The sequence below is a fragment of the Prinia subflava genome, chromosome 3 (genome assembly GCF_021018805.1).
Source record: "Prinia subflava isolate CZ2003 ecotype Zambia chromosome 3, Cam_Psub_1.2, whole genome shotgun sequence".
NCBI classification, from domain to species: domain Eukaryota; kingdom Metazoa; phylum Chordata; class Aves; order Passeriformes; family Cisticolidae; genus Prinia; species Prinia subflava.
This window is the reverse complement of record NC_086249.1, coordinates 16,368,223-16,396,071: the sequence shown is the minus strand read 5'-3', so window position 1 is coordinate 16,396,071 and position 27,849 is coordinate 16,368,223. Positions and strand designations below refer to the sequence as shown.

The following is a 27,849-nucleotide window of genomic DNA, read 5'->3' as shown; positions in this document are numbered from 1 at the left end:
CAGTAATGTTCTTTTCTGATAGCAGTAATTGACAGTGTTACGGTGAGGTCTTGTGAAAGTATATATAAATGTAAATAAATTGCATGGTAGGTGCATGATGTGTTCCTAATTGGAAATAACGTGGTGACAAACCTAGGAGACTCTGAGTTCAGACTTTAAATTATGTAATCATTCTCAGAGAAAACCTGACAGGCTGGGATATTGTTATTTTCTTTCTGATGCCACTGTCTGAAAATATAGAACCTTTCATCTGCCTTTCTGTGCTGCAAAATATGATATTTAGAGTGGCACTATTCATTAGTTAATTCTGTTAAAGTAAAATGCAGCTCAGGAAACTGATGCAGATAACTCTTGTATTCTTTTGAAGACTTTGGAAGGAAGCCAGAATTAACATCAGCAATGGTTTTGTTTAAAAAAAAATATTTGCAGAACATTAGAAAATGTCCGAGTGATACAATTCAATAAATGGGAGAGAAGGAAAGGGAGAGTCTTCCTAAGCATGGGCACTGACACTAGACAAGGTATTAATCTTCCTAATTTTAGGCATTTGGGGAGCAGACATGGACACTTGAGGCAAAAGAAAACTGTAAACAGATCATCTTTCTGTCTGCTGCCAGTGAAGAGAGCCCTGCAGAGCAGTAGCCCCAATGTTCTTGTGTGGTTTGAAGTGTCCTGGGTTCAGTGGAAGTTCTTTCTGCCTGTCCCGTGTACCATAGGAATGCCAGTTTCATTCTGTGACTCTGGAACACCAAATAAACTAGCACAAGGTAAAGCTAAACTCACATATGGTCTGGTGTATATTAAGCTTCTGTGTAGAACAGTCCAATTCAGGAGAGACATTGAGCTGTCCTACAAAAGTAACAGGGTTTGGTTTTCTTCAAGAAAACTGTTTATTAATAAAACTTCTTGTTTGTGAAATCAAACTTTATACTTAGGATAGTTTTTGTGTTAGTCATTATTATTTGACTGTGCTTTATATTTTGGTTTGCTAGAATCACCAATAGCAAACAGATCACAAATGTCTTGGCCCAGATTCTGTACAGTGTTTCGAGTATGAAGGCAAAATTCCTCGTGTGTACTTTTTTGTCTTGACCCCTGAAAATGCTTTGAAGTGTGAATGATCAAGCCTGTCACTGGTTTGGGTTTTTTAGTGGTCGTCACTTGAATGAATTGAAGTTGGATTAAGCTTTCTTGCAGCTTTGAAATCAGCAAATTCTCTCTATCCAGCCTCTCAAAGGGTGAGTGTCTGCCTCACAGCATACCTTGTAAGGGGTGTGCTAGGAGCAGAGAAAAGAAGTGTGAGGATCAAAAATTTGTCATAGGAATCCACCTGCAATCTTTTACTCTTCTTTCAGCCTGCATGTGTTGGAGACTGGGAAAACAGGACAAGAGCATCAAGAGATGTTCAGTGCCAAGTCAGACATAAAATAACCTGTTAAAGTAAAACACACAGCTGGGACTTTCACTTGAACAGGTTAGCATGTGCCTGTCAGTCCGTGTGTAAGGTGCTGGTGCAAGTGTTTGCTACAGTTCCAGCAAGAAAGGCAGGAACAGGCATTCAGGCTGTGTGGGGTATTGATTAAAGTATCAGTTATTGGAACTGACAAGAAGGCAAGGGAGAATGGATAACCATACAGGCCTCCAGAGGGGTGTGCTTCCTAGTGCCTTTCAATTACTGTGACCCTGGCTCATGGGCTTCCAGCATAAACACAGTGGAAAAACATAGTCTAAAACTGGCAATCTGTTGATGAAAATGTACAGGTAAATGCCTGAAACCAGATATACAGCATTTGTGAACCAGAACGATGATGCAGAAACAAATTTTCCAAGGAAGGTGTTGTTAATAATTCTGTTTATTAAACAACCCTCAGTGGTGGAAGGAAAGTTCTGTTTTGATTTTACATACTTGGTTATCAAATTTATGTTTGTGGCTTTAAAAACATTGTGTGTTTCTGCTTTGAAAAGTAGATACAAAATAAGGAATGAGCATACAGTAAAAGTATCTGCATTTCAGAATATGCTGAAGGTTATTTTCAGATACAGTGCAGGTCTAGAAGAGATAGCCATATCATCATCCTTCTTTGAAGCAGGGTAAATTTAACCTCCATGGCTAGCATATTCCAGGCTTCTTATCCTCAGTTTTTCATAATACCCTAACCTAAAAAGGTTTTTTACCCGAATTAAAGCTGTGAGTAATCTTTTTATGTGTATGTGAAATGAAAGAACAGTTTGTCACTGTTTTCATTACTGTAATACCCAAAATTTACTGGTTTCTACCACCACCTTCTTAAAACTAAACAAGTCTGTCTTTCCAATTTGTCCTTAATAAAACTTGTGTTAAGCTGTATCATTTTGTTCATTTGGAATTTTTATAGTTGGTCCCTATCTTCAGGTATGGAATCTGAAGCTGCACCTGGTTTATCGGGAGGAGATATTCAGAGGGAAGAATAAAGCAGGGTAACATACTGTGGAGAGTAACAGTCATAGTCATGCACAACATAGTTATTAATATACATAGCAGCCAGATTTTCTCTTACTTTCCTTGCAGCACATCGAGTTTGGTTCCTGGCTTTGTCCTCTGTTATCAACCTGAGGTTCTTTGCAGTGTGCTGCTGAAACAATTACCCCGTTCTGGTCACCCCCCCTTCCTTTTTTTTTTTCTTTTTTCTCTCTTTCTCTCTTTTTTTTTTTTTTTTTTTTCTCCTTTTCTTTTTTCTTTTTTTTTTTTTCTTTCTTTTTTCTTTTTCTCTTTTTTCTTTTTTTCTTTCTTTTCTTTCTTTTTTCTTTTTTCCTTTCTTTCTTTCTTTCTTTTTTCTTTTTTCCTTTCTTTCTTTCTTTCTTTTTTCTTTTTTCCTTTCTTTTTTCTTTCTTTTTTCTTTTTTCCTTTTTTCTTTTTTCTTTCTTTTTTCTTTTTTCCTTTCTTTTTTCTTTTTTCCTTTCTTTTTTCTTTTTTCTTTCTTTTTTCTTTTTTCTTTTCTTTTTTCTTTTTTCTTTCTTTTTTCTTTTTTCCTTTCTTTTTTCTTTTTTCTTTCTTTTTTCTTTTTTCTTTTTTCTTTCTTTCTTTTTTTCTTTCTTTTTTTTCTTTTTTCTTTTTTTCTTTTTTCTTTTTTCTTTTTTTTCTTTTTTTTCTTTGTTTTCTTTTTTTTTCTTTTTTTTTTTTTTACTAATCCAGGTGCTGTATTTTGTACCAATCTCTACTGAATTTTCTTATACTTGTTCCAAACATTTCTCCATTTGGAATAGCAGTCCTGTCTCCTAAAGCATTGATAAGCACTGCCCTTTAAATTGTGAGCTAAATTCACAAAACTTAGTTATCTGGCACTCACTGTAACATACTAACTGTGATCGGGGCCTCACTTCGTTCCCACCTGCTACCAAATTATTGGTGCCTACTCATTGAGAATATTGAGAATATTTTTCAGTTGTGCATCCTCCTTATTGCCAGTTCACCTGTAGCCTTTCTCCTTGGTGAGGATGCTTTTCAGGACAGTCTAGCATCAGATTGCATCACACCAAATATGTGCTCTTCAGCATTTGTAACTATGACATCTCCAGGAGGACAAAGCCAGGATATTCAGGGGTGATGCCAGGTTGCAGGACAAGAGGGTCTAAACTGATCTATGACCTTTGCACTTTGAGTGAGACTTCCCAGAGATGTTTGCAGTCTCCTCCCTTGGGAGGTTTCAAGATGTCAGTAGGTAAAGTCGTGAGCAGTCAGGTCTGGTTGCCCTCATTTGTGCAAGAGGCTGGACTGGAGTCATGCTACAGTCAGTGTATGTTTCTATTCCTTCTCAGATCTGATCTTTTTACTCTTTATGTTTGTGCTTCTGAGCTCTTGACAGTTCTTCATATCCCAGAGCCTGCTTTCAACAGTTCCCTGTTTTCTTGGGGGGAAATCATCATCAGATCTTGCTGATGGTGTATCAGAGGTGTGTAACTTGTTTTACCAGCTGTACAAAACTTTAGTTTCCACCCGATTTCCTTATTTTCTCTATTATAACATATCAGTTCCCACATATGATGCTGGCTAGGGGCAGTTTGCTGGTGACAGCAACACTTGTGAGCAGTGACACAACCACAGTGGCCTTGTAATTGTCCTTACTGGACAGTGCTTCTGCACCTGAAGGTGGTGAGCAGGGTTATGCAGTTACAGAAGGAACCTCCTCACTGCCCTGTGCCTTCTTCCAGCCTGTGCTCATGTCTTTCTCCCTGCTACCTGCCCCATGAGATGTGACATCTTCATGCTCCTTCTCAAAGGAAATGATTAAGTCTAGTCTGTGCTGCACCAGGGATGTCATACTCCACCTGGCACAGCAGCACAGCTCTCTTGGGCCAGTGTCTGTCTGTGAATGCTGCGTAGTTTTAACTTTCAGGGTGAACTGAAGTGATCAAAAAAGCTCTTACGTTGAAATTTTGGGTGGACCTCAGGAAAAGCAGGCATGCGTATTCCCATCAGTAACTGGTCCACATCCATCACTTTCCCCGAGTTCTCCTACCACCGTGGCCTGCTCGTTTAACCTTATCTAACTTGCCCGTGGAACTGCAAAAGCAGCAGGCGTTCCCTCTCTGCTGGAGGAGAACAGGCAGTTGCCAGCCCCTCTGGTGCAGAAGCCCTTTTTCCTTCCTGGGGTGCTGCATTTTCCATCTGTTTCCCATCCACTCTGGTGCTCAGGGGTGTGTGACTGGACAGTCTCCCCTTGGCCCCTGACACCACCTCCCAGCCCAGCACTTCCAGGGGAAGGCTGCCCTTCCTGCCACGCTCTCTGCACTGGAGGGAGCAGGGGCTGGTTAAAAATAAATTTGGGAGCAGATGGTGAGGCAGATTATTGTTCATCCTAGGGCAAGGATGATGATGTGCCAGCTAACTGCTGGTTGTCTATCAGAATTAATCAGGAGCTGTTGTGGCACATGATCAGTGAAGCCACTGCCCCCCCTGGGAAAAGGGAAGGAAGAGCAGAGAAACAGGTCTGTAAAATAAATTGTTGGGAAAACCACTTGTTTTGAAGATACAAAAAGTTTCTGATGGAGAAAAGACTCCAATAAGAAAAACGGGATTGTTTTAGGATTTGGGTGGGTTTTTAACGTGCAAATGCTCTTTTATATATCTGCAGGTATGCTTTGCTTCTGAAAAGCAACTGGGAAAACTTGGTCACTTTCTTCTTGCATTTGTTCCACTACAATTGTAGATCATCTGAAATAAAAAGATTTAAGTGGTTTATAGGACCCTTACAAGCACTATCTCTATTGCTAGTATGAAACATTATCCATGGATGCACCTGGTTTGGATTTGTGATCAGTGTCAGAGGAAAGTACTTGACACTTGCTGTGCTCAAAACACTTCACAATTGTTAAATCTCTACACTCACAAAACAGACAAGGCAAAAGCTGACTCAACCCACTGAGCTGAAAGGCAGTGTCAGTTCTGATGCTTTAGCAATCAGAAGGGGTAGTTTATCCATGTTACCTTCTTTTTCACTGAAGAGGTTAATGAAATGGTTTAAGAATGATGGATCAAATTAATCAAATGATGGATCAAATTGATCAGTGATGGATCAAATTAAGAAATAAACCAGGAAGTACCTTTTTGGTTATTGTTTTGTAATGAAAAATAGCAGTCATTTTTGATCACTTAGTCTGCTTAGATAATCTGTCAGTCTATTTTGTTAAGCTACTAACATGTGTTAAGTTAAATGTCTTACTTTATGTATTTAGCTCCTGTTGTCCAGGCTATGTCATGGCATCTTCTTTCAGAGTCCACCCAGGCTGTCCAAAGATACGTTTTGCTGGGGTGTCATTTGTGGAAAATTTATGCTTTGTTTTAGAAGATGACATACTAAGTATTTTTTAATCTAAGACTGTCAGGTCTGTATAGTCTATCTGAAATAGCACAGTCTCCACAAATATACAGTATAAAATACAAAAATTTGGATGAAGTGTGTTACTTCTTCACATTTTTAATCTGTTCTTCTTCTATACTTTCTATTAAGAAGGGAGTGCTGTTTTAGGTTGTACCATAATCTGAGGGCTCTGTCTGTATGTAACAGGGAGTGTTAAGTCAAGGCAAGGCTGGATTCACCTGCTTCAGCATTTATGTTTCAGGTGGTCTAATTTGATAGGTTAGAAATAAGGTAGAATGCCATAAAGAGAGCTGGTGCCTCTGTGCTCAGAATTTGCAGGTGTCAGGCAGACTTTCTGTTGCTTTGTCTGGCATTACTGTGAGCTTCACCAGTCTCTGTCTTTAACAGTTCCATGAGTGAGATGCCAGATCACTGGTGGGTTATCTGCAACAGCAGCAATCTGTAGATCAGGAACCCTTTTAAAATACTCCTGATACTAACAAGTCATTTCTCTTGCTTGGTGTAGAAAATGATAAGAATTAAAACATTTTTTTACTGGGGTATTTCTTGTTGTGCATAGATCAGACTGAACTGGAAAACTAGTCTCACTGGCTTTGTTTCTGATCAGTTTTGTGTGCTGCTGCAGGAAGGTCAGGCTCTTACTATTTGGCAGCTATAGCACCTGAAATGCCCTTTGTTATTTTTTTTACTAAGTGAAATAATCCCAGGAAGCTGTTTATTTCATTGCCCTTCCAAACTCCATGCATGTTGCTGGAGTGAGAGGATGGTTTAAAGGAAGTTGTGTGCACATGGGGTGAGTTGCTCTTTAAATCTTTTGAAGTGCTTGGATGCTGTGAGGTGAGATTTTGTACAAACCCTGCAGTGCGGAGGCGCCTGGCTCCATGGGTGAGCATTACTCAGTTTTACCATGAAACCCGTGATGAGACTGCAGTACAGAAGGCAAAAATTGCCCTTAGCTGTAGAGATATTTCTCTGAGAGGAACAGTAATTGAAAACAGCACCTTCTTTCCAAGCAGGTAGTAGAAGTGAGAGCGCTGGGAATTTGGTCTTTGAAGTGTTGTTAGCAGAAATGCTGTTTATTAACACAACCCTGTGACACCTGGGACTGTTTCAGCAGGCCATGCTGTTGTTTTAGTCCCTCTCACCTGTAGGGGGTGTAGGCCCATGTGGCTCCCACCGCAGGAGTCAAAAGAAAAGGATAGAGAAGGTAAAAAAGACACATCCTGTAGTCTTTCTTTCCCTGAGGCAGTGCGGGAGAGAGGTACCCAGACCTCAGAACAGGCTTCACAAGAGATCCTGCCCAGTGTAATGGGCCAACATTCGAGCAGCCTCAGCAATTTCTCTTGCATGTTTCACCTGGTGCCCTGTTATTCCCTCCTAATTTCTTTTTTCAACATTTTTGTACTCCTAGTCTGTGTTAGTTTCCCATTATGCTCCAGGTTCCCTCCTGGCATCTATGTAATTATTTCACATAGAAACTGCCAACTTATTTCTGTCCATGGCAATTCTGGCACCATGCTGCAGTTTGGAGCTTAGCTCAGTCCCGAGGAGCCTCTCTTTCCATTTATTCTCCCTTACATTTAATGGGAAAATGGGATCCTCCCTGGCAGCCTCTGGGAAGCACTGCCCAAGCTTTTACGGCTGCTCCCATTACTCTAATGACTCTGCATGGACAGAGGGAGGAAGGGTGGTTAAGCACTAAGTGCTGTCTTCGGAGGAAGCTTTTCCATCACACTTCTTTGGACTTCTCTTCACTCTCTTCTGCCAGCTCTGGCCTGAGGCCGGGGTTGTGTGCAGGGGGTCCTGCAGGTGGGAGCTGGCTGGGCTGTCATCCCTCCCCAGCCAGGAGAGATGGCTCTTCATGGAACACTGTTCCATGTGGCATGTAGTTTTCACAAGAACAGGGGAAAGGTATTTCCTTTGAGAGTAAAGAAGAAAGAACTTCTGCACAAAGGAGTTTTTAAAAAGCATAATATTAAGGAGAAAAGAGAACAGTGGGTGGCATGACTATCCAGAAGAAAGTCTGAAGGAACAAAAAAGAATTCATGGATATTTCTGTTTCCTTGATGGCAGGTAAGAAGTGAGGCTTCATGTGCTAAAATGTGAGAAATACAGAATGGATCAATAGATTCATAAAAATATGGTGTAAGGCAGCAGTTAAAAGGTGACACTTGCAGGCAAAGAGTATGTGCAGAAATTTCTTAAGGGGTCTATTACTTTATGGATGGCTGAGAATCCAGGATAGTTGAATAGAAAATGCTGCCTTGCTTCATCCTTCACCTTACCAGCAGAAAGTCAGCTGAAACACACTGATGTATATTTTTGCAGTGCTGGGGCACCTTCCAAAGCTGCAAGCCAGGAGCATGATCTGTTCCCACCAGTAAGTTGGTGAATATTGCCCATAAATGATTTCAGACCTTGAGGTAGTGTGATGTCTGTTCTGATAATAGGCTGTCTTTATTCTTAACCAACCAACATCAGTAAAACCTGCTTTGATTGCTGTGAAGGGCCTCCAAAACCTCTTGGAAAACGAAAGGTGAAAAGTGGACTTAGGAGCAGCTTGTCCTCTTGGTGTCTTGGTGTTGGCCCACTCTATTATGTGATGCTGTTGAAAATAAGGCTGGAAACAACATGCTGGCTTGGAGCTCCTGCTCTAATTCCCCTCTCTTGCTATTTCCAGCTGCTGCCATCCCAAGCACTGGTATGGAAAGACATGCTTCTGATATTGGCCCCGTTAGCCTTTCAAATAGTGCCTTGGGACCATGGTTTAAGGATTTTGTTCTTGCTCTTTGTTCTTAAATAGATTTCTGGTGTGTACATGAGCAGATTTGCATGAAATGCAAAGTCTCAGCATCCACTGTGTGTTCCCTTGGGTGCCCTTCTTTTTAACTGGAGTTTATTATAATGAGGAGAAAATTACATTTTACATTTTTTTTATTAATCTGTATTGTTCTCTGTTGGTGGCCCTGGGTGCTGATGCGGGAGATTTTTCTTGCTACACATTAACTCTGGTTCTGAATGCTCTGAGGAGAATTTGAAAGTAAAGGATTTAAGTTGTTGCCATTTCTGAGCAGTGGAATTTGAAGCCCTTTTGGACTATGAGTAGCGTAGTAGGTATGCCAGAGTTCTGAATCTCCTCAGGGAATGTATCGTGTGATACTAAAGTGATTTGGTAGTGGCATTGAACATGGAAGAAAAGATCTCTCTGAGCAAATGAGAAGTGCTGGTGTAGTTTAACAAGTGGATCTCAGGCATGGGGAAAGTGTTTAACATTTGCCATTGCCAGGGCGATCTAGAAGAAGCCTCTGAACCCTTCTGTTTCCCTGTCCCCAAATGCTTGAGATTTTCAAGGAAGAGAAATGCTGGCCTTATGTATTTGAAGGTGTTGCCAAGGGTGTCTTATCTTGGCAATTCCTCCTTCTATTGTTAACAGCAGGGTTCATTTTGTGCTGAGGGAGTCTGGAATGAGTGCTGGACACTATTCTTAGCCATCTGTAATAACATTCTAGCACCACCATTTTTCCAAATTATGCCTAGGCTAATGTAACTGCCGAAGTAAAATCTGCTCTGCAGCTTAACAGAGGGACCTTCTGTTTCCAGGACTGCCAGTGCCTCAATTTTTATACATTTACACACTGCTCTCAAGAAAAATAAATAATACATGAACTTATGCATTGGCTAAGTGAAATTTCCTTCTGATTATAGTGAGACACTGTTTAATGGCAATTGTAAAATGTTTCTTTCATCTTTTGCTATTCCTGCTGTGTGTTGAAGAGTATGCCTTAATCTCTTTTGTTGTTGTTGTTAAGTTACCATCTTGTTTTTATTTTTTAAACAATTTGATCATTTTTCATATGTTCGTGAGTTGCAGTTTTGAAACCTCCTGAACACATTTCTGGCAGAATTACCTCATCTGAATCAGAAATAGTGCTACTGCATGAGTGCCCTTAAATGAGGTGGCTGCTACATCTATATTACAAGAATAGAAGCCTTGAAAGGAAACTGATTGACATTTATCCCAAATGAAATGTTTACTCTATGTTTAATGCCTGGTGGGCAATTCAATACTCTGAATCTGTATTAAACATGTTTAATATTAAAATGTTTAAGAAGCATTATTAAGGCTCAAAATAGGTAGTCAAAAGTCAGAGTTGTATTTTGGTATGCATGTATTATGAAATGGTGTTGAATTGCATAGTGAAACACTGGATTTTCTACTTATTAAATTCATAGAATAAGCTATTTTCAATCACCCATTTTCAAAGGCTGATTTGGAGGGTAGGAGTATATATGACTCCTTCCCAAACCTGTAGGCTGGGGAGTTGAATGCTGTTCCAGGAACTTGGATTTTACTCTCCTGTCTTCACTGTACAGTCTCATTTCGTATTGAACAGCAGGTCAGTGAAGACAAGCTGTTGGAAGGTGAACAGTCATTGCTCATGCTCTAATTCACAGAAACCTATCTTAAAACCTTATGGGCTGATACTGAGAAGGATCAATCTCATAGCTCTTGTCTCAGCAGGATTTATGCTAGAATATGTACAGACCTGAGAAAAACTGCGTTGAGATTTGGGGCACGTAAAGTTAAAAAGAGGGGTTTTTTACTTTATTGTTGAGTCTTGATCCCATTTGTAAACAGCAGATTATACAGCTTTCTTAATAATTCAGATATTGTGGAAAAATTAATAAAGAGGTTAAAATCTTTCTTCAGATAATAGTATTAGTTACATTATTTGTTCCTAGCCCCATTTTTAGCTGAAGTGCTGTGCTTGACATGCTTCTTCACTCATCTGAGGCAGAATTTTGATAGAAAAGAAGTTTTAGCAAATTTCTGTCTAGGATCTGACAATAGGATATGTCCAGCAGTGTATAGTACTGGTTGTTGCTGTGCCTCCTGCCCATAATGGTAATTGTATGTACATGGTATTAGGTCTTCAGAAAAGGAGGAGGGGGATAGAGAAGGTGCTGTAGTTCATGAGCCCGTTACTAGGAGAGCTGCCAGTTTTGGGGCAGGATTGTGTTTAGCAGTCTGTATCTGCACAGGCCTCACGCAGCGAGCGTGGCGATCCGGGGGCAGCGCTGCTCGAGGGGCGCTGCGTGCTTGGCTCCAAACTGCAGCCACTGCACTGACCTTCTCTGGGCAGCCCTGGCCCATGGAGCTTTCAGTTCTCTGCTGTCAGGTATCACTCACATGTTCTGCATTTGCCTTCTCACTGTCTCTGACCAAAGCTACTCATCTCAATTGCAATATCCCATATCTTCTTCATAGTTAGAAATTATAAAGCAAATTGGCTGAAGCCTGATGCATTTTGGATTTCAATGGCAAAACTGGATGTTTTATTACAGAAGTGGGTCAGTGAATCTTCTCAAAATGCTGATATTTTCTGCATATGGTCCAGTGTTTGTTTTCATGCTGTGAGTTCTGACAACAGGATCTGTTCTGGGCTATCCCAAACAAGACTAATATAAGAAGTTAAACTTTCTGTGTCACATTTCAAGAGAGACTACTGCAATCAGCCCTGGGCTGTGGAGTGGCCCCAGGAGCTTAAGATCCAGTGGACCATGAAACCTGTCTCAGAAAGACGAGATGTGGCATTACATTTTATGTAACACACTGTGCTCTGTAACTGGCTCTTTTATTGTATGTGTAGAATCACTGAATTACTTGCAAGAGAGAATGGTGTATTGCCGTGGTGTTCAGGAGACAGTTTTTATTGGTGGATTTCTCCTGTTTTTTCCTAAAGCAGCTGCATTTTTGGAACTCACATCTGGGTAGAAATGTACTAGGGACTATGGGTGTCCAGTACAGTGAGAAAAGAGGGATGGGGCTAGAGAAGGCTACCTGATGGAATTAACAGCAGACTCTGTTAATCTTTTTGCGTGGCAGGAGTGCATTTTTCACTCAGACACATTGGATTGCTTTCTCGTTGAAGAGGTGAGAACAGTTTGATGAGGGCTGAGAAGTCTGTTTAAGTTTTGAGAGTCACTGAAGGACAACAGCTGCCACCAGTCTAATCTGCATGATGATTAATCCAGTTAATGATCAACTGTTTTACCAATTAGTTCTGTCACCAGATAAGTCCCTTAAGGTCATTAAAACTCTCTTTACTTCATTTAACCCCTCAGCTTGCCACTTCTAGTTGATTAAGTATCCTTATAGCCTAATGTAGAGTATGTTATAGTAACTGATGATCCAGGTCTGTTGTAGCCATTTGGCCTACTATTTGTGTCTTTAATGATTCAGCAGAGATATGCCTTTAGGTGCTGCTGTAAATCTTAAAAATCAATGATAAATGAAGGGAACTTAATTATAATTTGTACTGACAGCACTGTCTATTACTTAGGTTGCTGAATATTTTCACTACATGAGATTGGCTCGTTGGTGGAGGGCAGGCATAGGAATTGTTCTGTGATTTTTGTTCTGTTCCAAACTTTGTCAAACACTTACTGAATGCTGAGTTTTTCCCATTCTATGCATCTGAGACTATGTTTAAATTCCTTAGGAAAATTTAGTTGAAAACAGTTTGGCTGTATTGAAAAATGGGCTGATGAGAAAATGGAGGGGGAGGCCAGAAAAATATATTTTCTTTTGCCTGTGTAATGTTGTTCGGAATGACAGGTTGTGCTGTGAAAAGATCTTCGATCTCTCTGGCTCGAAACAGGAAATTAGTTTGATGACCAGGGCTCAAACCAGGAGGCAGAATTAGTTGATCTAAGAGTGTGGGGGAGAGAGGTACAGAAACGAGAGGCTGAAATTGGAAAAAGAAGTCCAGGAAAAGAAAAATGGACAGAGAAGTCTGAGAAGTGAGTGAAGCTCAGGCTGAAAAATCAGGGCAGATAAACTGAGACTTGCTAGCAAGGAAAATAGGGCCATCAGAGAAGGAAAAGCCCAGAACTGGGATGGGAAGCAGGTAGGAAGAGCTGGATAGGAAACTTTAGGTGTGGGGCTAGCAGGTAGAACAGCAGATTCCCACAAAGCACCTCTCTTTCAAGCAGCACCCAAGGTGTTTCCTTCTCATTCTCCCTTTGTTAGAGGAAGCAGGCTGGCCTGGCAGGCTGCTCCCCTGCAGCACTGCCAGGTTGTCATCTTGCCTTTGGCGAGTCAGGAGGTGGGGCCTGTGTGGGACTGAGGGCTCCAGGTCTGCAGAGGAACCATCTGGCTGCTGGCACAGCATCCCATTGTAGGAGGCAAATGTCTGCCTTCCTGGTGATAGGAACCTAGGAAACTCTTTTCTTTGGCGTCTTTATTCTCTCATTTTAACATCAGGCGAAGCACTCGCAGTTAAAGAGTGCTCAACTAAAGCTGCCTGTGCATTCTGTAAGTTTTTCTCTGTGACATAATTCCCCCTCTGCCAAAATGTGCTTTGCTCAATGAGAGAGAGGAGTTATGCTTATAGAATGCACTTCTTGTCTGGCTTGATGCAGAAAAAGGAAAAATGCTGTGTAAGAGTCAGGAAACTTGAAGAAGGTGGCTGTAGAAGCCACAGGAACATGATCTGATCCTCCAGGCCAGTTGAGTTTGTGTGGTGTTGAACTAGTCATTTTAAGTTTTCAGAGGCTGTCATTAGCCATTGTACCTAACTCATTGGAGATGCCCAATCCTAGAGCCTGAAAGAAGAGTGGTAAGAACACTGCACGTTCTGTTCTGAAAAAGAAGTTTCAGAAAAGCATCTTAAATCAAGTACTGCTCAAATCAGCAGATACTTCTGAAATTGTGCCATCTGTGCCTCAGCTCACTCACCATGTAATGGTAATAATGCTACTTCTAAAAGAAGGTTGTGGGAGATTTTGAAAATAAATTAGCTTAATGTTTTGTGATGCAGTCAAGAATAAAGAATTGGATGAGGGTGAAGGCTGGAGGAATACAAAGGAGCTGAAAGATTATACTATGAACTACAGTGTTATGCACCTACCATCTAATGCAAATGTCTGCTATAAACATGGAGTTCATCAACTGGAAACTACAAAGGAGAAGGAAAGATACAAAGGAAAAGAAAGATCTGGGAACATTGGTAGGTCTTGTGATAATTGAGGCAGCACTTCTGGTCTCTTACAATGTGATCTTAAAAGGTCTCAATGGCTATCAGAGAAGCACTAATGCCTTTGAGCTTTTGGGAGAGCTCATCTAGACACTTGTCTATACTTCCATCTTCACAGCAGAAAGATGAGAGCAAACTGGAGAAAGGGCCAGTGAGGCTGTTAGCAAGGTCAGAGGAATGGGTGGACAGTTTTAAAAGGTAAAGAAAAATATATGGCCTTGCAAAATGAAGACTGGGGGATGAGTAAGACAGTGTAAATACTGAAGGATTAACAGCAAGATGGAAACCAGATGAGATGAGGTGCAGTTCTTGGCAAAACAGTCATTAGGTTTGAGATGAGTGGGAATAAGTTGAGGTTGAAAATCAAAGTTTCTTAAGAGAGTAGTGCAAGTCTTGTGCAGCATCCCAAAGGACAAAGTGGAAGACTCCTTGTTGGGCTGGAGGTGAGGCTTGAACCCTTTGACAGAGGTTTGTAAGCAGGGCCTGGGCTCAGACTCAGGAGTCTATAGCCAGTTAAATGTGCTAACTGTAGCAGATGCAGCATGCACACTTGGACATCCTGCCTTCAATGTGTGTGGGTGGTTGACCTTTTCCTTCTCTCAAGTGAAATCAAGTCATTAGGAATTATCTCTAAATATTCTGGCCCCATACTTCAGAGCTTGAGCTGCTTTAATCTTAGTAAGCCTTGGGGAGGCAGATTAGCAGGGTGTCTGCCCCAGAGTCTGGGAGCATATGAGATCTCTTTCAGATGGCTGGTTTCTAACGTGCAGCCAGAGAGCTCTGTTGAGTGCCTGAGCATGTGTTCAAAGAAGGGGATGTATGTGCTCTCTGTTAGCATTTCCAAGATGCAGAAAAGCCTCATGTCTGTTTGCTCCAGGATATCTGTTAGTCCTGGTTTCTGCAGCATTTTGGAATTGAAAAACTCTGTTGTGTAAGGGCTGAAGGAAAAAATACATCGTTGGAGTGGAAACATTGCCATTCTCAGCCTTTGGATGGCTTCCACTTCATGTTTGTCACATGCAATTCATATCTGAAAGGAACATGTGTCACTGCTGATGTGATGTGCCATGTCATAAAAGCTTTGGTGACATTTTCTGACCTCTTAAAAACTAACGAAAGAGGTTTGCAACTTGTAAATGCCATCTGCCATGGCAAAGCAGCTTCCCAGTTCTCTAATCACATATGCCTCTTGTGAAATGCTGCATCACCTTGAAAAAAAATCAGCATATTAATGGAGGAAGCTTGTCTTTTCACTCATTCCCAAATTCTTTACATAATTCATCTATTAACTTTTTTTGCTTATTAAGAACCCTGAGGGGTGGAAGTTGCAGCAAATCCATGATAGCTTTAGGAGTTCTGTTTCATTAGAGCTATTTTCATTTTCTGATTTTTTGGTACTCTGAATTGGAACCATTCTCCCTATGATCTTAATCTTTTGCAGATACTCACGGGGTTCACAGATGGAAGTGTGGAAAGTCTGAGCTTTCTCAGGAACACATAACAAGACTTTTGGGGGGCATGTAAAAAGAGGGGCGTGTTCTTTATTAACCTGTGTTTGTTCCTGTAGTCTGCTATGGGAACTGAGACGTGCATTACTTTAAATTGATTCAACTTATGTCACACCGGTAGCCTCAGATGCGGGATAAGGAGACTGAATGTTGGATTCAGTTTTTGCTGGGCTGACAGCTTATATAATAAACAGTTGTGAATCAGTAGGGACAGTTTTTACAGCCTGGAAAAAAATAAGCAGAGTGTTTCATGCTTGGATAGGAGGGAAGAGCACTTTATCCACTTATCTTTTACTTTGCATAGTGCTGTTGTTGGCTGCTCTGGCTTTTGCACGTCAATAAGACAAACTTTCTAAAGAGAAGATTTATTGCAGGAAATGTGTCCATATTACAGGCCACGTACACAACATGCATTAATTTCTGAGTAACAATGAGCCAAAGCTACTTCAGATGGTGCCAAGGTACAAAGCTGCATCTCTGCAGAGTGGTAAGAGGCAACAGATCTCCCTTCTGTCATAAACAGTGCTTTTTGTGTTTGCTGAGACGAGCGCGAGCATTGTCTAGCCCTCACGACCAGCGCTGAGAAGTTAGGTCTGTTTTTATCGCTGTGTTACAGGCAGGGAAGGAGGGGTGCTGAAAAATGAAGTGACAACACTAGCAAATCTGTGTAAGCAGCAAACCAAGATAGCAGAAGCCTTGGCTTGCTAGCCCGTCTCATTACATCACGCCCAAGTGCCCTGGGCAAACCCTGTTCTTTTGACTGTGTTTGTACATTAGCATTGGTGACATAGCAGACTTCAATACTGATTCTAATTCTGATTTTTATACATAAGATTATAATTTCCATGGCAGGACCTGTCCTCAGGTTCCTTATTGATAAAAAGATCTTGTCATTTCTTCATTGGGACGTTGAGAGGTGAGGCTAGATGCGCACGGGTGTCACAGAATGGATAAATAAAAAATATCACCCAGGGACAAGAGAAATCAAGACGCCTGTGAGCATCACTCTGGATGTCATGTTCTGAGGTGGCAGGGGTATGTTCTCAGTCCTGCACTTGCAAGACAAAGTCATTCCAGTGTGCTGCTCCCTCCTAGCAGACAGATGGAAAGGTCCCACTGTGCACACACCGCCCCAAGGGTCCTGCTCACAGATGGAGCGATGAAACCCAAAAGCTGCTGAGCAGGAGTTCAGTGGGTTTTTTGTAGCTGCTTTGCCATGTAGCCATTTCAGTCTGACCTGTTTTTAGAGATCCTGACGAGGTTTGCAGAACAAACTTATTTTTAACTGCTATTCACATGATTCTTATCTTACCATTCGTAATGTTAAGAAGCTAATATGGGAGTTGGGTGGGATAAGTTTTTGCATTGGCTGTTCTGCAGTAATGACTTTTTTGCCTGGTTTGGCCCTGAAACAGTGGGAGAAGCCATCTCTGTTTTGCAGTAGCTGCAAAGTGTCAATGGTTAGATTAGCAGTTACTGCAGGCTGGTTGGTGCAATGTAAAACAACAGTTTCATTGTGAAATCAGCCTGTTGGTGTGGCCTGGGAGATACCAGCGCAGGCACCTGAAACAGAGGCGATTTGAAGTCCTCAGAGGATACTGTGTAGCTTTTTATCACAGCCCAGTCATAGCTGACATTTAAAATGTGCCGCAAGGAGGGAGGGAGATTAGGAGACATCTCAGTAGAGGTATTGCAGCCCATCTGGGCTTTTCAGAGCGAGAAACTGTACCCAGCTGGGCGTCACCGGATGGTATCAAAATGCTTGCTTTGTTGTCTGCTTGAATAGTAACCAGGTACACCGTGTGTGGGAAGGGATTTTTGGGGCAAAAAACTCCTTAGCATCCAGCTAAGGGAACAGCAAGGCACTGCTGTTGGGAAGGCTCTGTGAGGAGCTGGGCCTGCTGCTTTCCTTCCAATGCTGAGCAACTTGTCTCGTTTTAGGAACCTTCCGCTGTACGTTCTGTGAGACTGAAGTGGAGGAAGATGAGTCGGCAATGCCCAAAAAGGATGCAAGGACACTGGTTGCAAGATTCAACGAGCAGATTGAGCCCATCTACGCGCTGCTTCGGGAGACAGAAGATGTTAACTTAGCCCATGAAATCCTGGAGCCAGAACCCACAGAGATTCCTGCCCTGAAGCAGAGGTGGGAGCGTGCCTGGTCTTTCCTCACTGTACTCCTTCCCTGTAGAGTGTTCCTCCACTCTGTGAGCCTTTCCCAAACCTTGTGCAGGACTTAGTTGTACAGCACCAACTATGCAAGCAGCTGACAGATTGCTCCAGGGATGTGTGGTTTACAAGGAGACAGAGCTGTAACCATTTTTTACTAAACGAGGCAAATGGTTGTTCCTCTGGTCAGCCCTCTGCATGGATTTTTCTAGGAGGTGAAATGCTTGAATTGCCTTGAATTGCTGCTTGCCATGCTGCAGCTGGTATGCACACCAAGCCCTTGACCCAATATTTTAAAAATGCAAACTGCAGCTGCTTGACAAAGCTCTGAAGGTGCCACCTTTGCTGTCTTCTGTCTCTCAAATACTTGTCTTTCATGTGGTGCTTTCGCTTCTCCCCAGCTTTTGAAACGAAGCTGTCTGGAATCCACACCTTGTATTTCAAATCCTCATATTACAACATTCTAGTTTGAAGACATTACTTCTAATAAGCAGGTTTTTTTCTTCTGATTTTGCCCAACTTGTTGTACACCTTTTCAGGAGAAGACCATGTTGAAATCAAAAACTCCTTAAAATGTTCTTACCCATGGGAAATGACACTTTCTTTCAGAACATTCCTAGCTTTACGAAAACAGATGATGTTTAAATAATGCAAAAAGATGTGGGGAGCTGTCAGTTTTGTCAGCTGTGGTGAAATGTGATGCACTTCTCTGTATTTAAAAAAAAAATAATTATACACACGGGGGAAAAGAACTGTACCATGAGGGGAAGCATTCCCACAGTGCCTTGGGGTGCTTGGCTTTAGTTAATAGGAGAGCAAGCAGGATACTCTTTTTTTTTCTCTCAGGCTAACCTTGAGAAAGAATGTTCCTCATATATTCATGCTAGACAGCTTCTAATTAATATAATAAAAATTCTTTGTCTATTCATAGTCTTTTTCTAGCCAAGAAGGTAGGTTTTTTTCCCTCATCGTTCTGATAGAAAAACAGAAGCAATATAAAGAGCAGAAAAGATTTGTCCAAGGTCACTCAACGTGTCTTTGGTGATATGGGGAATTCTTTGAAGCTTTTATACCCAAGCTGAATCACTAGACTGCTTTAAAAATCCCTTTTCAGTAGTTTAAGTAGTAGAACTGGGCTAACCCTACCAAAAAGAGAGTAGTCTTTCAGTCTTCCCTTTTTGTGTACAGGAAATTATCGCAGCAGAGGCCTGGTGCAGTCCCATGATTAAATAGCAACGCCCACTTACTTGACTCTTAAATACTTAAAAAACATTGTAAATGATTAATTACTCTGTGCAAGGAATGACAAAATAAATAGGCAGCTTTTTAAATGCTTACTTGAACACAACTTGCTTCAGCACATACAGTGATTTAATTATTTATTAACTCTTATTAATTCAAAGCAGTTAATTCCATGAAAGCACTGCTGTGAGATTTTTTTTAAAGTGCCAAACCCTGGGTTATTTATTCTCTCGGTTTTTATGGAGTCTTGAGTGTCTGAAATAATTGACAAAACTGACATTTGGAGATTCTGAAACAAACCAAAAAGGTCTCAAAATGCCTGCATCTCCCCTTTGCAGTGACTTGGGCAATTTCACCTGTTTTCAGGAGAATTACAGCTCCAAGTGGCCCCACTGGCATTGCATTACTGTCATTCACCTGCCCTGGGAAACTGGATAGATCTTCATTTATGTTTTCCTAAGAGGCTGGTAATTTTCTTAATCATGGGAGATCATGAATTAGCCCCACAGGTTTCAAAATAAACCTACTTTACCTAAACACTGTGGTTTTTGAAAAATTATGGATTTTAATAACCCTTCTATTTTCTTGTGTCAAAATAGCATGAATTCAATTAACAAAAAATCTTCACAGAATTAATTTTCTGTGGTCATGCTGTCAAAAACCGCGGGTTGTCTGTTGTGAAGTTGAAGCTCTTAAGAGCAGCACAGTGAAAATGTGTTCTGTTTTATCTCAAATTTGGCGAAAAAAGAGCATTATCCCCATTATCCAAGACCTTTCTTAATAGTCTGGGCAGGATTGAACTGAAATTTTCAAGTTGTTTGCCCACTGCACAGTGTGGTTTCTGTGGGCCATACCTCAGCTGTGTCAAGGGCTATTTATGTTGCCTTTAAAGGCAGCTAAACCACTCATTACAGGATTTCCATCGGGTGAATAAAACATACTAAATGTGGCCACTGAGCTGCCACAGTTCCTGCCTGCAGGGTGGCCATGTGAAGTCTGGAGCAAGGTGGGGAAAAAGCAGTTTGTGGATCTAAGAGAGAAAGAGAGATTCAAGAGATCCCTTCATCTGCTCTGTGCTGCCTGTAAGGCAGCTCCCACTGCCGGCCTTTTGTTGGTGCCTGCTCCAGTGGTGTCTAATCCTGTACTTTGGAACAGTTTGCTGAACAGTAAAGTGCTCCTCTTGCAGAAGGAAGTGTTCCCTTGCTCAGGGAGTCTTGGGGTGGTGCTCATACCTACCAGCAGTGTCACTGAAGATAAAAAGACACAAGTTGAGGCACATTTGCAAAGCTCACTGGGGTTTAAAATTAGACAGAAACTGTCTAGATAGCCTCCAGCTCAGTGTGGGACATCGCAGTAGAGCACGTGAAGTAATTAGTGCTGTAGGTGTCTCTTGGAAGTGTTACTTTCATTATTGAAGCGTTCCTGACGTCACGGAATAAGTGTTTTGTGGCTAAATGGTTCTGTGTAGGAAAAAAAGTCCATTTCAGGCACACTTAGAGTGGCTTCTGTGCAAAAGTATTATTAGGTAGTTCCTGGCACTGCTGGGGGTTTAATGTCACGCTTTAGTCATGGGGAGGGAGAGCTTGGATGAGGGCTGCATTGTGCATCCTTTGAGGAAAGTGGATTACATAAAATCGTCAGGGAAACGCTAGTTAGAGATTTCTATTGTGTGGGAAGCAGAGTGGTGCTTTTCACAGAACACACGCCTGTCTTGGGGAGCTGAAAGGTACCAACACTTGAAATAACATGCTGGGAAGAAGGGCTCTGTGTGGTTCCTGAGGTTACATAAGAAATACATGCGCATGAGCCTTCTGCCCCAAAATTCAAGGCTGCTGTGGAGCTCTCCTAGCAGAGCTGGCTGCAGGTTTGCTAAGGACACAAGACATGCTTACACAGGTGCTGTGCAGTGTTCTGTTAACAGATCCCAGCCATTCCACTACTGAGAGGCTGTGACTAGCTCTTGATCAACACTCTGGCTGAACACAACAATATTTTTTGTCTGGAGGAGGGCAATGCTCACCTACCTGTGTGATTTCCCCTCACTGTTATACACCTGAAAATCCAGCAGAATTTGCTGGATTAAAAATTGGTAATATCCTTGCTGAACTAAAAAACCCCTTCATATTAGTCAGGTCTTCTCCAAGTGCAACTTTATTTTAAGCTTCTTGGTTGGAGAAAAGGTCATTGGGTAGACAGCAGCAACTGAACCGTGCTCACTGATGACAACTGTCAGCTCAGCTGGCATCATGGAGTATCCCTGATGGATTTACTCTGGACAAGAGGAGGAGTCAAGGCAGGGCTGTTCCTCATGAAAAGCTGTAGTCACCCCTGGCAGTGAGATGGCTGATACTGGGTACGGTCTGCAGTGGATTTGTTTCTCTGAAAAAATGAGATCTCATTCTGAAGTAGAGGAACAGTCACATCGTTTGGCTTTCCCCGCTCCATGCATACGTAGCAGCACAAGCCAGGGTGTATTTTAGGCTCATTGCCATCATCAGTGTGCAGAAAATATTTCACCTGATATCCTCTTTTGATCACATCCAAGCAGGAATGGTTTTCCCCATCTGTCTCCTGAGCTAGAAGGGGCCCTGGAGGGAAGAGTGCTGAGAGCAAAGGAGGGCTAGGCTTTGAATGCCATACCCTTCACATGGGTCAGCACCTTTATTTCTCCAGTTTTTCCATAGTGGAGACAGTTCCTGTCTCCTCCTGCACTCCATCAGCACACAAAGCCTTTTGTCCAGCCCTAGTCCTCTGGTTTGAAGGTGCTCTCCCTTCTTTCTTCTCAGCCTGGACTCCCTAGTCCTCCCAAGGCTGTGTCTGTGGATAGCACAGAGCTCCTGTGTAACACAGGAGAGGTGACTTCTCATGTACTTTGTCACTCACAATTCAAGCAAAGGTGTGAATTGTGTTTTTCATGGTGAGTTAACTCCTTCAGGAGTCCTGTGATTAATAACAGATGAACAGAGTTCACAGCTCTGTTCATGCTGAGTCCTTGGGCCTACTGTCCTCCCCAGTTACACTTCAGTGCTTTTTTAATGCAGTATTTGGTTGCTGTGTGAAGGCCAGAAGGAGGCTTTTCCAAGCACCAGACTACTGTTTGACTGTGTTTTGCTGCTGTGGCTTTCGTTTCAGGGAATTCTCGGATTTTGTGCTTGTTTTAACATCTGCATCTGCTTCTCTGGTGCTGTCTCTTCAGTGTCTGTGGTGGATCTTGCCCTGTCCCTATATAGGGTTTCCCACTAGAGATCCACAAGTTTCCCAAACCAGCAAGCTGGCACAGAAATTCCTGGCAGCGCATGTTAGAACTGAGAACGAAAGTTCTCAGTGCAGATCATGGGAGATAACTAATCATAATTTAAGTGTTTTTGTCCAAGGAGGGCCTTGTTCTGAGAGCTCTGTTTTTCTCTCTTCCCTGTAGCAAGGAGCGTGCAGCCGGTGCTGGTTCAGGGGCAGCAGGTGGCCTTGCCGGTGGGCACCATCGGGAGGCGTGGGCCACGAAAGGACCATCCTATGAGGACTTGTACACCCAGAATGTGGTGATCAGCATGGAGGACCAGGAGGATCTGAGCCGCTCTGCAGCTGAAGGAAAGCCAGCCAGAGAGAGACCCATCTGGCTGCGTGAGAGCACGGTGCAGGGGGCTTACGACCCTGACGAGATCAAAGATGGTAAGAAATACACTGAGCAGAAGTACTGCTCTGCTTATACAAGGCCTTTACAGCGCGGTCAAAAACGTGTTCTGCTATGTGTGCGTACAGCTGCTGCTCCCAGCACTGGAGTGTCTGCTCCCCTCTGCTATGCAAAGCACCTGTGTGTAGGCAGATGTAAAAATTCCTTAGATCCAGGATGGAAAATCTAGGTCAGTAAAGCTGAGCTGTCCATGAAATTTTGTGGGGGCTTCTAAAATGTTTACTAACTGCTATGTCTTCCACTTTGAGAGCTTATTGCTTCTAGATGAATGTCTTTCTGTTTCATCTAGAAAGCTGTCTCCCTAATAGGTCACTGCTGAAAAATAAAATTTATTAATGTTCAGAGACTCTGAAATCTTTTAAATCTACCAGCAGTGTTTATATGCTCCCAACCTTTCTGTCAGTTGTTTCTCAAAACTTGTTATATATGAAGAATACTCAGAAATAGAACTTCTGGAAGTACAGTAGGAAGGTCTGTCACCATGACAGGTGAGTCCTTATTCCCTTTTGTTTGTTTCTCATTATCTCTGCATTTATTTTCATTCATTTTGTGGTCAGATTGTCCACAGACCATGGTCAAGATCTTGTAACCATTAGTTGGAAACATTCTGCTTTGGTATGTGTGCTGTTTAAGTTTCCATGACAAAATTGGATATGGAGACCCTTTATGATTTTTACAAGAATGAGTCAATAGATACAGTCTTTAGAGTAATTTTAGGATTATGGACTGAAACTTTTGGTTGATGTCCTAGGAGGAAAAGATGGCAAAAGGGAGTCATGTGTATGTATGTATCCCTGGAACTTGTGCCGTGTTCAGGAGAGGAGTGTAATATTTAGGTGTAACAGAAGTGAAGAAAATAGATGTGATATAATGGTCAGAATATACCTAAAGAACTTATTCCCATGTAATGCCTTTCAAGTGTATTATGGATCCCAAAACATTTTTCAAATAGATTAAGCAAAGTGAGATGATTGAACAACCTGCTCCTGCAGTCTGTAGCAGATGTTGTTACTCACCAGCCATGGTGAGTTCTCACTCTATTTTTCTGCTAGACATTCAATTCACCTGCAGTTTTAAATCAACTCCGTGAGACAACTTTTGATGCACACAGCATAAATGTTTCTCAAGAAGTCACTGAGGCACATGGAGGTGGAGTATCTCACAGGATGGTGGCATCACTGTTTAACCTCCTCAGCTGCTGGAGATCAAAGCGGGAGCTTGTGGAAATGGCCTGAAACTGCTGCTGCAAGAGATAAACAGGAAGGACAGAAATATGGGACCATTGACAGAAAAGATTCACTGCTGGGATCCAGCAGAAACAGTTCTTGCAAGCAAGAGACAGCCCCTCTGAGCCACAAAGTCAGCCTTTGTGGAGCTATCTCTGGCTGTTGTGGTTTCATGGCTCTCAGTCTGATGAGCTATGATATTATTTCACAGAGGTGCTCTCCTACATCCTCTTATGCTCCACAGAGACAAGCAGTGAGCTGAACACACGACTGTCAACACAATGCCTTTATTCTTCCTTTCTTTCAGGAATTTGGCAGTGCTCTAATATCTGTAGTTGTAGCCATCACCTATTACTACAACTTTATTTACAATGAAAACAGAATTCCGGTGAAATTAGGAATGATTCTTTTGCTCTTTATTTTACCACAAGAAAGGAGTGACCACAAACTGCCCTGGCTTTTAGTGCTAAATGCAGAACTTATTTCCTTCGCATTATTTTTTCATCTGAAGTTGAAAAACATAACCAGCATATTTCTGACTGGGGAGGGAAAGACTTGGGAGCCGCCTGCCTGGATGTGGCGCTGAAACCATGAGAGTCTGTGTCTTGGAGGAGTGGGCAACTGGCTGCCTGTATGAAGGCAGAATGCCAACACCTCAGCTCCAGCAATTGTTCATAGGCAGCATCTTTTGGTGTAAGACAGAAAGTTTGCCACAGGGAGCCTGTGCTACTTCCTAGGCCTTTCTTTTTTCTCCATGTTTGATTTTTTGTTCTGTTTTTTTATTATTATTTCTTTTTTTCCATATTGCCTGTAGTTCTTTTGGTGCTAGGTGGACTCACAGCCCTCTAATCAAATGTAGGATTAGGAGAAGTTTTCTGTGGGATGCTACTTTTTGAGCAGAATTTTACCATTTGAATCTATGGACTGCAGACATCCTGCCTACCAGAGCCATGCTGAACCCTCCCAGCTGTTGTACAGTGAGTTCACTGAAAGAGGAGCACAGGCCTGGTGTGTCAGATGGACACTGCAGTCCCCTTCAAATAAGAGGTGCAGGCAGGGAGCCACCGGGACTGTCTGGGCTGTGTTTCAGCTTGGAGAGCAGGCACTGGTTAGTGCTGTGCTGCATAGCTGGGCTGCAGGCTGTCAGCTGCATCTGCTTCATGCCACCACCATCTTCCTGGAAGGAGCTCTTCCCTTCCTGCCTGGTATGGGTGCACCTCTGAGCTCACCAGGCATGGCTGCTCTAAGTGTTGTTTTATAACACATGGTTTCCACATACTCTTTGTCTGCCTGGATCTGTTTCTTCTCTGTGTTAATCCTTACAGGCAGGGAGCTCAGCAGGATAGGGGCTGGGCTTGGGGTCTGTATTTTAAGGACTACTTTGATTTCTGCTCCACTGTAATGCCTGAGTTGGACACCTCCCTGGGGAGGTCTTTTCTAGGTGCCTGCCCATTGTGCATTTGTTGTCTTCACTTGCACTGTCCTCCTGGTCGAGGCTTCCCTCTGAGAGCCACAGTGACCCTAGGAGCTCCTAGCTCCTAGGAAATGTCAGTACTTGCTCTGCCATGATGAGACCTAACTGTCTTTGTCTTTCAAGGGAGAGGAGGAGTTGGCGTGGAGAAAGTGTGTGACGTGGCCAACTGAGCTCAGTGGCAGTAACTAATGAAGGTTAAGAAAACTTTGAGGGCCATCACACAGACCTCTGTGAGGAAATGCTCATTCCCTTGTGTCCCTTTGCAGGGGGCCGGGATCTGGATGCGTTCCAGGAGCGTGAGGAGAGCCGGGCAGCCCTGGATGACAATGAGGAGGTGATGCGTGCCCTGCTCATCCACGAGAAGAAGACACCTTCCGCTTCCACCGTCACCGTCAGCGGTGCCGCTCCTCTCTCCGGCGGCAACGCCAGTGACTCCGAGAGCGAGACAAGCGAGTCGGAGGAGGAGTCCCCTCCCCGCCCTGCCGCCACGGCCACCGCAGCCTACGGGCTGGAGGAGGAGGAGGAGGATGAAGAGTTTGAGGTGGTGGCAGAGGACCCCACTGTCACAGTAGCTGGGCGTCCACATTCTTACAGCCAAGTGAGCCAGCGCCCCGAGCTGGTGGCCCAGATGACACCGGAGGAAAAAGAGGTTTACATAGCCATGGGACAACGCATGTTTGAGGACATGTTTGATTAACTGGTCCCTGCCATGGCATTTTTTAAAAGGTGACTTTTTAAGGCAGAGACTCTTTGGCAGAACAGCAGACTGGAGCGCATCTTCCCTCCCCTGTATGCAGGCTGGGTCACTGCAGCTCAGCATTGCTAATCTCAGGCATCCTGCTCCCTGTGAGCAGGGGAGCAGCAGAGCTGCATGTGCCAAAACACACAGGGGAGGAGGACGAGTCTTGAAAGTGAGGATGCTTGCAAGGTAAAAATCTGCTTCAGGGTGCCCTGCACAGGCACTGCTTTAACCTTCCCCAAGGGCCTAGTAGATCTTTCTCCCGATGGCTTTAAGTCGATTTTTGTTGCAGATCCCAGTGAAGTCCTCATCCCTGCTCTCAGGGCACATAAGGGCTCCGTAGTCTGAGCAGAGCGCTCTGCAGAGGAAGGCGTCTGTAACGCACAGCTGCCTGTGCTCAGCGAGGGGAGAGGAGAGGGAAGCACTTGTCTGCTGATGGCATGCTTGGACAGGGCTTGTAGCTGACCCTCTGCCAGCAGCCACTGGCCACCAGAGTGGCTCTTTGTAAGCAGGCCTGTAGGCAGCCACCTTTTCTCGTTCCCCCTCACTCCCTGCTGGGACTCAGCACCTCAAGGTCAGGTGTAACTTGAAACAGGCAAAGTGAAAGCCTTGGCAAGCACATGCAGTCACTTTTTGTCCGTGTAACAAATGTGCTCCATGGATCTGAGCTGCCGGTGCTCTGACTTGCCAGGAGATACCTTCATTTTCCAACATTGCTTCTTGTTGCTTCTGCCTAGCCCTGTCTATGAGGACATACAGGCAGTTCACAGTGGGCAGAGCTGCTGTCAGGCAGTGCCAGAGAAGTAGCATAACTAAGTTTTATTTGCAGTCTCACCAGGGCTGTATGATTTTAGGAGGAATTATACAATTTTGCATTCTGCTTGGCACACTCTTTTACCACAGAAAGACATTTATCAGTGCCTATAGAGCAGTATAATGTTTTTAATGTTTTTCTCTTTCAATTGAAAGTGTTGCTTTTTTAAAATCGTTGCGTTTTCCTACATAGTACTACAATAAAACAAAATTGTTAAAGAGTTCTGTGTTCCAGAGAGTAGGGGCAGCATTATGTGCTGTTCCACGTATATGGGTGGTACAAATTTGCTGTTCACTGAGACTGTTCTATACTAACTATGCTTTCTATGTTCTGCTAACCTTGTAATGTCTCCTTTGTGGTTTGATTTTCAGTTTCTCAATACTCTGAATTCCCTCTTTTTAAACTAGTGTTTTAAATTTTTTTTAAGTCATTTTAAAGAGGAATAAATAAACAGGAACTTCTCCCCTTTCTCATCTTTCAGTTTTTCTTTTGCTTACTTGGGAATGTTGTTTGTTTATCATTTTTATTTATTGAATTCAGGAAAAAAACCCCACTTTGAGCTCTCCTTTGAGAGGACCATTTGAAATCCCACTGTATATTGGTTCTCCTTAGCAGAGCTTCCTTGAATGCCTCCTGGAATCTTCTGCACTTCCAGGATGGCTATTCCTTTACATGAGTGCTATGTAAAAAACAGAGGCCGGTTTTGATCAGCACTTGCATTTCTTTCCTCCTTCCTCAAGGGAAGCATAGGCTGATGGTGGAGCACTCACAGACATCGTACTGCTGGTTAAAATGGTGTTCTTGTGTAGACAGGCTTCCTAGATCTTGTATCAAGCTTCCAGATATCAAGTCACAGAGCTGATAAGTCAGATTCGGTGATCAGCTAGCAGAAAAAAATGTGCTGTACCCATTCTGTCTAGATTTAATCTAGCTGAATTCAATATTAACACTGGAGAAAAGCAGGTAGATTTACAAGGAGCCAAAAGCAGAAACTGAGAACTAATCCTGAATACAGAAAGCTGCTCGTGCTCTGAACTCACCAGGACCATGTACTGAGTTTACAGTTTGCAAAATCAAGCTGTAAGTTTAGTAAAG

The 27,849-nt window shown here is 42.8% G+C and overlaps 1 protein-coding gene across 2 annotated transcripts in view; it reads left to right on the top strand.

Annotated features, from left to right (window-relative positions):
* The window catches only part of GTF2E1 (general transcription factor IIE subunit 1), a 49,393-nt gene extending 22,170 nt beyond the window's left edge, over positions 1-27,223 (top strand). For both annotated transcript variants that reach the window (XM_063394031.1, XM_063394032.1), the window contains exons 3-5: positions 17,347-17,548; positions 22,232-22,479; positions 25,468-27,223. In XM_063394031.1, the coding sequence (XP_063250101.1) occupies positions 17,347-17,548; positions 22,232-22,479; positions 25,468-25,898 (881 nt within the window). In that variant the 3' untranslated portion in view covers positions 25,899-27,223. The remainder of the gene's footprint in view (positions 1-17,346; positions 17,549-22,231; positions 22,480-25,467) is intronic.
* Positions 27,224-27,849: the final 626 nt, after the last annotated feature.